The sequence below is a fragment of the Medicago sativa genome, chromosome 8, assembly GCF_051527215.1.
Source record: "Medicago sativa cultivar Bolivia chromosome 8, Bolivia_mono, whole genome shotgun sequence".
Taxonomy (NCBI): Eukaryota; Viridiplantae; Streptophyta; class Magnoliopsida; order Fabales; family Fabaceae; genus Medicago; species Medicago sativa.
Window position 1 is genome coordinate 12,952,281 of NC_140756.1, and position 15,516 is coordinate 12,967,796.

Sequence of the window (15,516 nt, forward strand, 5' to 3'; positions counted from 1 at the left end):
TGAGCAACTTTCACTTGCATGCATGTAAAACACTTTTTAAAATAACATTAACATTATTAATTTATTTTAGCTTTAATTTAAGATTAATCAAATTTTAAAAAAAAAAATATCAAATTAAATCTCTTAAGGTCCGAGGTTCAATTTTTTCGATGTTAATTTTGTTGGACTATTCATACAAAGTTTTAATTTGGCTTTAAATCAGGATCCACAAATAGACAACAAAAATAAACCTTTGAATTAGTCGGTTATTATACTGAATATCGAATTTTAGATTCATGAAAAATAATAAGTCGATGAATACCTTTTTTTTTTTAAGGAAATCGATGAATACCTGTAGAGCCTTAGTACGGGATCTCCACTTGATTGACGGAAAGTAATGCAATAAAAGTATGCATTTTGTTTTTTCTGAGGCAAAACGAGAGCTAATAAAAGTATGACTTTTCTTTTGTTTGAAAAAAAAAAGTATGATTTTACTTCCTGTTTAGGGATATATATTCCATCTAAATTTTTCTAATAAAGATAATTGAGGTTTCTCAAAAAAAAAAAAAATTGTTGGGTAATCAAGTGTGAGTGATTATGTCTCACATCGACTAGAAATGAAGAAAACAAGTGATATATAAGAGAGGGAACCCATAAACCCATTGCTTTAAGGTTTTGGGTGTGTCCAAGTCTCTTATGGTCCTAAACGTTTTTTAACCCATTGCCGCTCCTGAGGCTCCCCAGACTCCCCAACAAGAATAAAAATTAGACATCTAATAATAATTCTTTTGAAGATATTTTTTTGTTTGTAACTTTAATCTATATCACTACTATATAAATTTTTTTAAAAAAATAAATAAGTTAGAAGTTTCCAATATTCCATTTCATTGGCACCAAAATAGATCTAAAAAAAGTGTCCGGGGGCAAAGCTAAGGGTGAGATAGCCTACGGGTGTTGGAAATCAGGTACAAGTCTGTGTTGATTTAGACGGTTGTAGACCTGGCTAGCTTGCCTTCGATTCCTAGTCAGGTCGGCCAAGTCTTTCCCTACTGTTTTGATCCTGTCACGTAAAAGACGCATGGAAGGAAGATGCTTGTTTGACATGTAGAAGATTCGTCGGTAGTGTTTGTTGTATTGATATGGAACGTTACCATGTTTTCTGTAGATTGAATAAAAAGAAAAAATAATAGGTCTTCAAAGTAAAAGATGTCACATCTACATTCTATTTCAAAATTCGATATACATGTGTTAGTGTCTCAGTATTTTATATCTCTAAGCGAGTCTTTTCATATCAACAAACCTCAACATTATTAACTTCAAACATTATTTTGAAATTATTTTTTAAAATATTAATTGGTTGATTGCTCCAAAAAGGATATTTTGTTACTACTGACAATCAAATTATTTAAATATTATTTTTCAAATTTGTGATATTTGTTTGTTTGAAATACTCTAAAATCAAGTTAATTATTTGAATATAATCGATTGTTATTTGTAGAAAAGTATGTTATTATCTTCTTTTTTTTTCAAATCACTAGCATTTTAAACGGGTCTTCTAACATGTGTTTTTAGGATACATGTTAAGTAAATCAAAAGTATAAATTTTGTATTTAAGAAAACTTTTAAAATTTTAAAAAAATTGAATACACAACTTTTATAACAATATTTCTATATTGAGTTCACTAGGGGACATGGTTTCTTCCTTAACGCGACCAGTCCAAGAAAAAATGGATCACTTTTAAGAGCTATTATCCAAATTCTAGGCAAACTTTCAGCTTTGAAGACAAATTTAACTTGTCTAATGGGATAATACAGTTAATAGGATTGAAGGTTTTTATTTGTCCAATCACGGCTACAATTTTTTTATGTGGTGGTCGGGGTTCGAACATCGAACTTTGCATATATTATTATGTATTGTCCTTACCAACTGAGTTAAGCTTACGATGACAAACACGGCTACAATTGATGTATGCACTTATGCACCGGTGAGCATCTCAATAGTTTGGATCCTCCGTTAACATCAAAAAATTTGGCCCACAAGGACTAAATGAACCAATTATCACCACCCATGGTGGCTTCTCATATCGATCATTTTTTTTAACTTCCATCTAAACTCGGTTCAAAAAAATTCTCACATGGCTATTAGTAATTGTCGTGACAAGTTTAAATCAACAAATTTTATTTTTAAATTAAATAATTTTAATAAAAAATATAAATCCTAAAATAAAAAATAAGGTCTATCTTCTTCCCTAAAACTCAACCCGTTTCATTATCTTCTTTCTCTCCAGCTTTATCTCCTTCAAAAAATTTTAAAATTGAAATTTTATGGGTTTTTTTTTAAGAAGCTAAATTAGCCCACCTAAATTAACATTAAAGAGAATCGAACCTGAGACTTCAAAGAGGAGCACACTCCCAGATCCCAAGCCAATACCACTAGGCCAACTCAAATTGGGAATTTTATGGGTTAATATTCTCAAAGTCACTTCTTCTCCCATCTTAATTCGTCTTCTGTAAAATAAGTGGCAGCTGTTTTGTTATGCTGCCCTCCGTTTATGAAATACTCCATCCGTTTCAAAATACATGTCCAAGTCAACCACTTCACATATGTCAATGCACAATTTTGACCGTTAATATCTTTAATTATTTAAAGTAAAAAATTATAAAAAATTAATATTTAGAAAATATTTGTCGAGACAAATCAAACATCTTACATGCTAATATTTGTATGGCTTAATTGCATGTTTGGTCCCTTATGTTTATTTTAGTTTTCAAGTTGGTCCCTTACGTTTTGAAAGTTTCAAGTTAGTCCCTTATGTTTATTTTAGTTTTCAAGTTGGTCCCTTATGTTTATTTTAGTTTTCAAGTTGGTCCCATATGTTTATTTTAGTTTTCAAGTTGGTCCCTTATGTTTTGGACCGACTTGAAAACTAAAATAAACATAAGGGACCAACTTGAAAACTAAAATAAACATAAGGGACTAACTTGAAACTTTCAAAACGTAAGGGACCAACTTGAAAATTTTTAAAACGTAAGGGACCAACTTGAAACTTTCAAAACGTAAGGGACCAACTTGAAAACTAAAATAAACATAAGGGACCAAACATGCAATTAAGCCTATTTGTATTTATACATTAGTTAAAAAGTATGGTCAAAGTAAGTCAAGTGAATAGTGGACATTGCAAAAATTGGACATGTATTTTGAAACGAAGGGAGTAGTATTTTAGCGTATCAACTTCAATATCAACAAGTTTAGAAACATCGAATAGTGTTTAACCCTAATTATAAATATATCACAAAACAAAATAAATAAACTAAATTAGAACTTAAAGTCTTCAAAATTTGCAACTGAAATAAAGAAATCAGTTCGTTGAACAGATCAGAAGTTAGGTCTTGAACCAGGATCAAGTCTTAATAGATCTAATTGGTCTAAAAGATATAATATATGTTTTTTGACGCCAAAAGAGTGTAAAAATATTTAAGTAATCGTTTAATGATATTTGAAACATACTTTTTCATCAAAATAAAAATAAAAATTGGAACTGTGGTTTGGAGGATGAAGTAGAAAGGTGGAGTATAGGGGAGTTGTGTAGTACAAGTTAGGTTGCCTAATATATATGTAAAAGAAAATAGAGTCGTATCCCTTAAACTTGAGAGAGCTAGAACTACAACTCGATAGTTTCATGTCCTAACTACTGAGAGGGAACCTTTTCCATTTTAAGGGGTCTTTGCGCAAATAAAGGGGCATGTTGAGTAATTTTCTATATAAATAAGCATTACAAAGGCCCAATTGTTCTTGGGTTGAAGAAAATCCTTTTTTTTAATTGGAAAATATCACTGCATGTTTTTTTTACAAAAATTAACGATATTCATCCATTCAAATTGATAGAGTACATCGATACAATACAATCCAAATTCGCTAAAAACAAAAAGGATGAATCTGTGAACAAACTCACAACATCCATGTTAATAGCATAAAACGGCAAAGTTCCTATGCCTATAAATATGATTATATTCGTGTCTCCGGAATACTCATGTCTCCGGATTTGCAACGTTGACGACGCCAAAGTCATTGTCATTAATCGGATTTGCACTTGCTCAAAGCTAATCTTTCAACCTGAATCAAATAAACACTACACTAAGACGGGAAATCAAAAATACACTGCACAAAGACGGGAAATCAAAACAAATAGAGCGTTCAGAGACCACGAAATCACAAAAACAAACGAAAGAAAACAGAAAATATGTAAAATCACTTATTCAATTAGGATAGAAGGAAAAACAATTCGAATGGGTGATTTTTGGGTCAAAATTGATCCTAAATCACCCCCTGAAGAGAAGAAGAAGAAGAAGAAAGGGGTAACGGCTAGGGTTTGAGAAGGAGAGAAGAGAGAAGAATAAAATATCTAAAACTATCACTGCATGTTGAAATCTAATGATTATTAATTAAAAGGCTTAAACGCACTTTTCACCCCCTAACTTTGCATAAGTTGCAATTTTGGCCCCCTATTAAAAAAATGGCAAAAATCACCCCTCATGTCTACCCCCTTTTGCAAAAAGCCAATTTTGACTTGGTCAAGCCTACATGGCACGCCACATGTGTATTTTTCAATTAAAAATTAAATAAAAATGCCAAATATATATAAATGTAATTAAATATATCAAAAAGGCAAAAAAAAAAAAAAAAGATCACGTGAATCTGGAAAAGGGGGTAAAACATCTTCATCTTCAACCTCTTCATTTTCATAAAATCATTCAATTTAAAACCAAACATCAAAACTAATCTTCATCTTCAACATTTCCCCTTTTCTTTACTTTATCTCTCAAACAATAACAACAACAACTCTTTTTTTCTTTCTCAACAACAACAACAATACTCATTCTCAATTCTAGAATTCTGGAACATACAAATAAAGCCAAAAGAAAAAAGCCAAAAACATACAAATAAAGCTAAAAACAAAGTTCACAACAATCTTTGGAATTCTGGAAATAAAGCCAAAAACAAAGTTCAAACATGGAACACAAAATCTCACTCTCTGTTCTTCTCATCTTATTTTCCATGTCCATGTGATTTCTAATTGAACCTTCTTTCTCCATTATTGTTGTTAGTTTTCGTAACAACCAAGTCACTAGAGTTGCCTTTGATTGGATTGTCATTACCCATACTTCTCAGTTTCTCCTTTTTATGGATTTGGGAATTTTGTCATTACCCATACAAAAATCACTATAGATATACGAATTCGGGACTAACAACACAAAACAAAAAATTACCTCAACTTCTTCACGGATACGATTTACTCTCTTCTCCCTTCGTCTGTTTTGGTTCGACTCCTCACTGTTGGTGTTGTTGTCGTGATGTTGCGGCCTCTTCTCCCCTTGCTAGGTTCCGTCAAAGAGGGGAAGAATGGCTTGGATTCACAACTGTGCTGAACATTACAAAACTGGATGATGGTATTTTGATGTTAGTGTTGTTGATGGTGATACACAACTGTGCTGTTGATGATGGTGCGATGGTTGTGTTGTTGTTGATGATCAACATGAACTTGTTATTTTTTTATTAAAATTTTGTTATTTATTATTTTTTATTATTTTAATTCTACAAATACACTTGTGGCATTTTTTATTATTTTAAATTAAAAAAATTGACAGCTGGTGATTTTTTAACACATGTGGCGTGCCATGTAGGCTTGACCAAGTCAAAATTGGCTTTTTGCAAAAGGGGGTAGACATGAGGGGTGATTTTTGCCATTTTTTTTAATAGGGGGCCAAAATTGCAACTTATGCAAAGTTAGGGGGTGAAAAGTGCATTTAAGCCTAATTAAAATTGAATGATTCCCTAAAAAAAATTAATATTGAAAGATTTTAATAGAGAATAAACTATAGTTTTTATGAAATGTGGAATGAATTTTGAACCTATAGCTTGAGGTTTATTACTTTTTTTCTTATTTTAATTAAACTTCTTCATTTATTCTTTGTTAAATGAAACAAATATCCTAAAATCCAAGCATAATAAATAAACCGTTTGTTAATATCTTATTGTCATCTATATTATCTAATTATATTTAATAAAAATTTAAAAGTTAAAGTAAATTAGAACAATACATTTTTAAATAACTTAAAATGAATAAGTTACATAATTAATTATTAAAATTTATCATTAGTTTAAAATAAAAAATGTACATCAAATATGATTTTTATAAAGAGTTTCTTTATCATGTGCAAATTTGCACATGTTAAGAAATTGAAAATAGTAAGTTTATATTGAAACTTGTGCATTTTTTTCTTGTGGTGGACGAGGTTTGAACACCGGATCTTGCATATTTTATGCATTGTCCATACCAATTGAGTTAAACTCATGAGGACAAACTTATGCATTTTATATTAATGTTGTAACTTTTTAATAAATAATTGTTGTTTTTCAATAATTTTTTTTTTACTTGTAGTTGTTTTAACATGTGCAATATTGCACATGTTGGTGATGTCGTTTAAATTATAAAACCCTCTTTTTGTTTTGTGTGAAAAACAAAATGTGAGATCATACCTTTTATATTCTAGAAGTAGAAATAACTTAATTTTATTTTTGTGTGTAAATAAAGTAATACGTGCAACTATACAGAAATCTATCTTTTGCGTTTCCTGAGATTCATACGAGTAGTAAACTCTCTATAAAAGTTTAAGTTTTAACATTGGTGCATACACCCAAGTTTGAGTTTGAACCAGAGACCTTAGTTAAGAGAGACTTGTATCATCTCATATAAGCACTCGTACATCGAAGACTTATTTGAGTCATATTTATTAGTTACACTTTTAATACTATTAGTATGAAATATAAAGTTTTTTTTTTAATGTTTCTGTTGAGTACAGTGGAAAATGTTAGAGTTTCACAATTTCGGTTGAGAAATGTATTCACATTTAGTGTTTGACGATGTCTTAATATGATTTTCTTCAACAACAACAATAATAATAAAAGTTTAATCACACTCGCGGTCATGATGGTAATTGGGTGAGTCCCTTCTCAAGTAGATCCGAATAAGATTGTTGTGTAGCAAGTGCGAGTTAAAAGTCTTTTATTGCTTAGAAAAGTAAGTTTTACGTTGAACAATATATATAAGTGAGAGAACCATAAACTCAATGTCTTAAGATTTTGAGTTAAGATGTGGTATGTAACTCACTTGTGTGATTACTCTTGACCGAGTGTGGTTTGATCCCCAATCTCTTTTCATGATCCAACAGTTGCATCAGGGTCAAAAGTTCAACGAGAGTTCGACAAGCTCCTTGTGTTTAATGTCTTCCTAATAATGGTGGTCAGCAGACGGATCTCGTTGATGTGGTGGGTTGTCAACGGCGGTGCAAGTACAATTGTTTGTGTATTAAAAAAAAAAACTTCTACTTGAGAGGGAGCACCATGAATTGATAGACTCACATTTGAGGGAGAGATTGTTGTGTGGCAAGTGTGAGTTAAAAATCTAATATTGCTTAAAAAAGTGAACATTGAGAAATATATAAGTTAGAGAACATATAAACTAAATGCACTAAGGTTTTAAATTAACACGTGATACACAACTCACTTATGTGGTTGCTCCCAGATTGCCTGCATGACCCAATTACATTCAAATAAACAAAAAAAAATACTAATTCTGCTCTTTACCCAACACATTTTGCTCATTCCCAACCGAAATTTCAAAAATACCCATGTGTGAGTTAACTCACGTTAGTGTTAATTCTGCATGACTTAACTCACGCAGGGGCAATTTCGTCTTTTCAGTTGGGAGTGCACAAAAACAGTTGGGTGAAGAGCAGAATTCAAAAAATACTCTACGTAAACTGAACTTAGGTGTGATATTTTGAACTCTCCTTTGAAATTTGTTTTGAACAACAAAATCTATTAATAGTTAAATCTTTGCACAAAACAAACAGAGATCGACAAGATAGAAACAATAAAACAAACGTAAGCAGTAATAAAAATGTTCAAACAAATCAATTAATTAATTAGATCATGCAAACAAATGGGAACAACTTGAAGTAAAGTCACGAAAAACCTTTGCTCTATGGGCTAGTGAAGTCACGAGAAACTTACACACTCGATATAAATGGATATACATCGAGTTAACTAGTGGGAGAACACAATTATGTTTATAGTTGAAACAAAAAAAGTTGGAAGTAGTGACCCACAAAATCTGTGCATGTATTAAGGATAAGAACAAAATATACTACGTTAGATACCAACCAACTTTACACCACAAAACTCTTTCAAGAAGTATCTAAAAGTGATTCAGCATATATAAGCACTTGTTGAAAAGGAACAAAATTCACAATCTAACTTGGTAATGGTGCCTTTTTTCCTGAAAATCTCTCATTGGCATGGAATTCATGCTTCATTAATTCTATATATGGGGCAGCCACGTTATATGGATAAGTCCAATTTAGTTCTTTTCCTTGATTCTTGATCAGCAACTGAACACGTATAGTCCTCTTCTTCTTCACGTTTGAATTGGATTGACCAATAACCAAGTAACAAAATTTCATAATTTTTTTTGTAGATAGTAAAGGTTTGTGTCATGGGTTCTCCAAGTCCATTAGGGTCGTGGATGTTAAGTTTTAAAGAGTCTTTTAGAATATGAGAAATGCAAGCGAATGTAGCTAAGACAAATTAAGAAATTATTGCTTAAAAAAAATTAAACATTTCAATTTATAATGCATTGAATACACATATTTTTATTAAAACTTATCACTTATGGTAGTTAAAGAATGTTCCAGAAGTAATCGTTAACAAAACCTGTAAATATTTATAAATATCACACAACCCTTATGAGTTATGAGTTGGTTTTACTAATTAAACCAGCTTTCGTGACATTTCATAGATACGAACATTCTGATTTGAGAATATAAATAGAAGAGGGAAAATATACGATTATATCTATATTGAATGTACAATTATTTTCTCTAAGATTTGATCCATAATCGTTGCGTATGAGAAAATATTTGTTGAAAGAATACAATTCAAGAGAATTAGTTTCTACATTTGTAAGCAGGTGATACATTTTCTTTACAAAACAAAATGCAACTATTGTGATTTAATTAGCGTGCACATCTATTTACATACTTCCTCTGTCCCTTTAATATATTTTTTCATATATTATATGAAAAGTTACTAGTGAAATTTTTTCTTTGGGGTATCATTTATTTTATCTTTTTATATGAAAGCACGACAAAATAATTTTTATTGTGAGAGATGACAGATGAGGGTTAAACAGTTATATTTTATCTTTACAAATGTACACACTAATTACTTCTTTTTGACCGTTTTCACTTCTTTCTGTGTCTTGAATCGTCCATCGGAAAATATAACAATGCAGCGGAAGTAGGACTTTTGAAGATTTGGAAGAATGACTAATTTTTTTCTTTTTCTTTTTTTAAAAACGAAACAAAGATTAGTTTTTTTTTTTAAACAAACAAAAATGGAATATATTAACACCAACATGGAGTCCTTATAAACACAAAGATTAGTTAAATTCCTTTTTTATGGTGGAATAATTTTGGGTGCATTGTCAAATTATCTCTTGATTCTTCTACAAAACCATAAACAAAACTCTGTTTCAATATTTTCTTTTATGAAAACTCAACCTCTTTATTGTGATGGTGTAGAAAACTAGATTGAAAAAACAGGAAAAGAAAAATGCAAATTGGAAGAGAGTATTTTTAACAAATAAAAGTCTGAACCGTTAATATTTATACAAGGGCTGTTATTTAACAGTTAATATTCAAATTTTCTCATGAATCTCACGGATATTTTGATAGGGGTCGATAAAATACATGGTTTCACATTTTTCATGTATGCAATAGTACTAGTGCTAGTAGTTATTTTTAGGATAAATTATATTTTTGGTCCTTTAACTATTTAAGTAGTATCGCTTTGGTCACTTAATTAAAATTCGATTTATTTTGGTCCCTTAACTTCTCTTTGTTACACATTTTGGTCCTTTCCGTTAGTTTTAATTCAAAAACGTTAGGTTTTCTTCATCTTCTTTTCCTCTTTTTCATCTTCATATCATCTCCATCAACCTTCAACATCAAGAATCCCAGAAAAATTCCAGAAGAAAATGAAGAAAACCTAACGTTTTTGAATTAAAACTAACGGAAAGGACCAAAATGTGTAAAGGAGAGATGTTAAGGGACCAAAATAAATCGAATTTTAATTGAGGAACCAAAACGATACTATCTAAATAGTTAAGGGACCAAAAATGCAGTTTAGCCTTATTTTTATTAAATTTGCCCCCTCAATTTTATTTTATTTTAATAAAATTGTGTAGTAGCAGCCGGCCTCATGATGTTTTGCTTTGGGATGGGGTGTTATGCATGTTCTCTAATCGCAAATAAAGGAGTAGACACTTGATCACTGTAAGAAACAAGTTTTTTTAAGTTTGACCAAAGAAATTAATAAGTAAGAAGTTTAACTATATATATTTTTGGTATTCTCTTTTTTCTTTTTCATAAACTAATTATATTTGAGAATTGTCGAAATCAAATATGGACATTTTTTTATTAGCCCAAATTTTAACTTTGATTCGTCTCATTGTGAAACTCTATTCTTTCTTTGATTGCCTAGTCTATTCCGCTAAAATACACCCATCTTGGTTAGTAGTCTCTTTTTTTAACCATATATTGTCTATGTACAAAATTTAAATATGAGATCTTGCATTGTTGGTTAGTAGTCTTTTTTTAACCATATATTTTATATGTAAAAAATTTAAATATTACTTACTTCCCAAAAAATTAAATATTGCTTTCCTTTGACAATTAAGACCGCATACCTTCGTCGTTGCTTCCTCACATGAGCAATGAATTTTACTCAATAGTTCTTCTAAATATATATTTATCTATGTATTGAACAAATCACTTGGTATATATTATATATATACATACCTTGACTGAATATATATCATTTTCTATTACTCACAAGTTTCAACCTTAGCCATTAGCCAGCACAACATTTTTCTATTCTCTATATAAGTAGATAACATATCACTTGTAAATTCCTTCACATTTCAACATAACTAGCAACAATGACTATATTCTCTACTATGTGGCTATTGCCTCTCTTTACTTTCATTTATATCAATGGTATTCTTCCTATTGAAGCTACTCACCATGTTTATAGAAACCTTCAGAGTTTATCTTCTGATGATTCCTTCAAACAACCTTACAGAACTGCTTATCATTTCCAACCTCCAAAGAATTGGATAAATGGTAATTAAAGTGATCTTAATTAATGCTGTATATGCTCCCTATTTCTTTTTTTGAAATATTTTACATCTCTGACAGATTTTTCTTTTGCTTCTTGTTTTTTTTTTGTCATTTGACATGTTATGCTCAAATGGATATGTGGATGCGTATTATGTGGATTTGCAGATCCTAATGGTTAGTTCATTTCTCTTATAAATAACACTTAATTAGTACATTTTTATTTTTATGCACATAGTTTCTTCAATATTAATTCCATTGTATCATCATCATCATCTATTATGACTATTTATATCGCTGATACCGACACACATGATTATATTTGATTATTTTATTTTCTATCGTGTATAACATTTGTGTTATGCTCCATAGGTCATATCTAACTATTATTTTTAAATAATTAACAATATGATTAATTTCAAAAATAATTTTCATAGAATTTAGTCAAAACTCAAAAGGCTGAAAGGTTCAAAAGTAATATAATAAACGGTCGTTCCAAATAAATCATAACAAGAAAAATTAATATAGTATAGAGGCATATTCTCAATAATAGAGCCAATATATAAGAAAAACAATCAGCATCTATTTAACTATTTAGTTGTAGGTATAGGTATAAGCAAATCACTTACTTGATCAATTGGAAAATGATATTTTAACAATAAAAAAAAGTCAATGATACAAAAAAAAAAAACTGTCATTCAAAGAATGGATATATTTTGAAATTTAGTTATTAATCAAAAAAATTAAAGGAAGTGGACCGGTAAAATATGAATATAATGATAGTTTAAGGTTTTCAGAAGTTGATATTTGTGACTTTTCATGTCATTGTTTTTTGGCTCAAAAATGAAATATTGTCTTAATTGACATTTTCTATGTGATTGTTTTTTGGCTAAAAATTTAAATATTGTCTTTATATATGTGACTTTTGATAGGACCATTGAGTTACAAAGGACTTTATCATCTATTCTACCAATACAATCCTAAAGGTGCAGTTTGGGGAAATATTGTATGGGCACATTCAGTTTCAACTGATCTTGTTAACTGGACCCCACTAGATCCAGCCATCTTTCCATCTCAACCGTCCGATATAAATGGTTGTTGGTCAGGATCAGCCACAATACTTCATGGTAACAAACCAGCTATTTTATACACTGGAATTGACCCAATGAATCACCAAGTTCAAAATATAGCATACCCCAAAAATTTATCTGACCCTTTTCTAAGGGAATGGATTAAGTCACCAAAAAATCCATTAATGGAACCAACTAGTGAAAATAAAATTAATGCAAGTTCATTTAGGGATCCAACAACTGGGTGGTTAGGAAAAGATGGAAATTGGAGGATAATTATTGGTAGCAAAAGAAACACTAGGGGAATTGCAATTTTGTATAAGAGTAAAGATTTTATTAATTGGATTAAATCAAAACACCCTTTGCATTCAGCTAAAGGCACTGGAATGTGGGAGTGTCCTGATTTTTTTCCTGTTTTGAGAATTGGTACATTTGGTGTTGACACATCATTAAATAGTGATGATGTGAGGCATGTGTTGAAGGTTAGTTTGGATGATAAAAAACATGATTATTATCTCATTGGGACTTATAATGATGATAAGGACAAATTTGTCCCTGATAAAGGGTTTGAGGAGCAAAATATTGAACAAATTTTGAGATATGATTATGGAAAATATTATGCATCAAAAACTTTCTTTGATGATGGGAAGAAGAGAAGGATTTTGCTTGGATGGGTCAATGAGTCCTCAAGTGTTGCTGATGATATCAAGAAAGGATGGTCTGGAATTCATGTGAGTTGGTTGCAATAATTTCCTTGATATTTTTGTTATTAGTTTGTTCATTTTCTAAAATAAAATATAGTTATAAATATTGACTATTGACTCAATAATCTACCTTAGTTTATTTTCTAGGGCATGGTTTTTAATGATAACAATAAAATATATATTTTGATATATCATGAGCCAGCTAAGATCAAGCATGAGAATAACCAAAGTTGACTTGAAGTAGTTTAGTTTATGCTAAATAGTCAGGGTAAAATTTCACTAATAATAATGCAATAATGCACATGTATATGCAGACAATTCCAAGGACTATTTGGTTACACAAGTCAGGAAAACAGTTGATACAGTGGCCAGTTGTGGAAGTTGAGAAGTTAAGAGTAAATCCTGTCAAATGGCCCACCAAAATACTCAAAGGAGGTGAATTGTTGCCAATTAATGGTGTCACACCAGCCCAAGTAAGCTATATTTTTTTTTTACTATCATAATAACTTCATGACATTAATAAAATATTGCAACTATATATGCATATATTATATATTGCACAATTTGAAGCCACATCTCTAAGTCTTACAATGCAATATTTTAATCAAGTTTACTGTGACTAATAAGATATATTTGGTTCTTTCTACATGAAAGAAGATTATCAGATTCTGTATCTGAACTCATGTAGTCATCCTCCAATAATGATTCAAATTAAAAGAGTAAATTTACAAGGCAGTATATATTAATGATTATGAATTATGATTGTGTTCACGTTAGATTAATTAATCAATTATTTTATGCAGGCTGATGTTGAAATTTCATTTGAAGTGAATAATATTAGAGAGGCTGAAGTTTTGGAGAATTGGACAGACCCTCAAATTCTGTGTAGCCAAAAGGGCACATCAATGAAAAGTGGATTGGGACCTTTTGGCCTGCTAGTTTTTGCGTCAAAGGGCTTGCAAGAGTTCACATCAGTGTTCTTTAGAATATTCAAATACCAACAAAAAAATTTGGTGCTCTTTTGTAGTGACCAAAGCAGGTTTGTCTTTGCCCTCTAGTTATTTGCATAAGATTCTTGTTATCAATTTTGTGTGTAAATGTATCTTTTATTCTTTTCATAAATTATGCTTATATTCAAATTTGAGTTCCAACTCTATCTTATAAAAATGCATCTTTAATTAACAGGTCTTCTTTGAATAAAGATAATGATTTGACCACTTATGGGACTTTTATAGACGTGGATGTTCTTCATGAGAAGCTGTCATTGAGAAGTTTGGTAAGTTCTAATTGATTGAGCATTTAAGGCATTTGACAATATTTAAGATGCGCCAACTTTTTTTTTATGGATTGTAGTGTGGTCCACAAAAGTTGCAATTTATGAAGTCATGAAATGAGATAGTAGTATGATGCAGAAAACTTTTTTTGCCTAACACATGCATTATGCATAGACTTTTTTGTTTATATTTAAGACTAGAGGAAATGTATCATCAATAAGAGGTCTTAGTTATGTTTGCATTCATTATATTTTCCATTTGGAGTTCTAATAAATTAGTTTCTGCCTTTTTCACAGATTGATCACTCTGTGGTAGAGAGTTTTGGAGGAGAAGGGAAGGCATGCATTACATCCAGAGTTTATCCTACATTGGCCATCAATGATAAGGCACTACTTTATGCTTTCAATAATGGAACTACCAATGTCAAGATCACAAGATTGAGTGCTTGGAGCATGAAGAAAGCACAATTAAATGGAAAATTATAAGAAGAAAGTAGGAGTGGAATACTGGATTTCTTATAGTGAAAGTTCATTTTGAGCTCTTCTATTCTTGTCTTGAAATATCATTAATGTGACATTATATAATGATCAATATGTATGTCATTTCTTACTATACATATTTGATTTGATAAAAAGGTGAGGAAAATAATTATTTCTTATATGACTGTCAACAATAATTTTTCCATTTGTTCTTTGTAATTTTGAAGATGCTGTAATGGAGATTTTTGAAAGTCTGTTTTTAGGTAGCTAAGTCTGTTTTTTAAGTAAAATGATGAGCAGCCCTTGTATTTAATATCATAAACATGTAAAATCAAGGCCGTACATCAACAAGGAAAGGAAAAACTTCCAATAAATATCTATAACAATAGGATCAAATGGTTCTTTACAGCATAAATTTACTAACTATCTGCATCCAAATGTCTCAAGTTTTTTCAGCTGTTGATGAATTTGCCAAGCTTTTCTATAGGAACTGTTCTATTAGAGGTGCTGAACGTTCGATTATATACCTTAAGTCCTTTACCAACATCATATAATTATCCCGGGGGAGGGGGATTAGCTTCGGTTAGTTCTACAGTCTTCTGCTATTCATACTCCATACTCAGATGATCCTTTTGCTTACGTTTCCGACTACCCTTCTTATTTACTTTCTCCTTCGGTGTTTCTTCAAACTGCTCTGTTAAACACTGATGCGCAATATTTTTCACTTCATCGATTAGCCCTTTATTATAAGAATCCAACCCTTCTGTTGAGA

General features: G+C 30.6%; 1 protein-coding gene and 1 long non-coding RNA gene across 2 annotated transcripts; one reads left to right on the forward strand and one right to left on the reverse strand.

Moving 5' to 3' along the window:
* Positions 1–4,428: 4,428 nt before the first annotated feature.
* LOC146897075 (uncharacterized) lies at positions 4,429–5,788 on the reverse strand. The gene is made up of 2 exons (XR_015023532.1): positions 5,248–5,788; positions 4,429–5,155 (listed from the first exon to the last, which is right to left on the reverse strand). It is a non-coding gene; the product is annotated as an uncharacterized LOC146897075 (long non-coding RNA).
* Positions 5,789–11,012: 5,224 nt separating this feature from the next.
* On the forward strand, positions 11,013–14,995 carry LOC146897076 (beta-fructofuranosidase, cell wall isozyme-like). The gene is made up of 7 exons (XM_085738920.1): positions 11,013–11,223; positions 11,386–11,394; positions 12,150–13,018; positions 13,306–13,464; positions 13,795–14,030; positions 14,177–14,267; positions 14,562–14,995. Exons 1-7 carry the CDS (start codon positions 11,040–11,042, stop codon positions 14,748–14,750), a joined length of 1,737 nt encoding a protein of 578 aa, XP_085595046.1. The 5' UTR covers positions 11,013–11,039; the 3' UTR covers positions 14,751–14,995.
* The last annotated feature ends 521 nt before the right edge of the window (positions 14,996–15,516 follow it).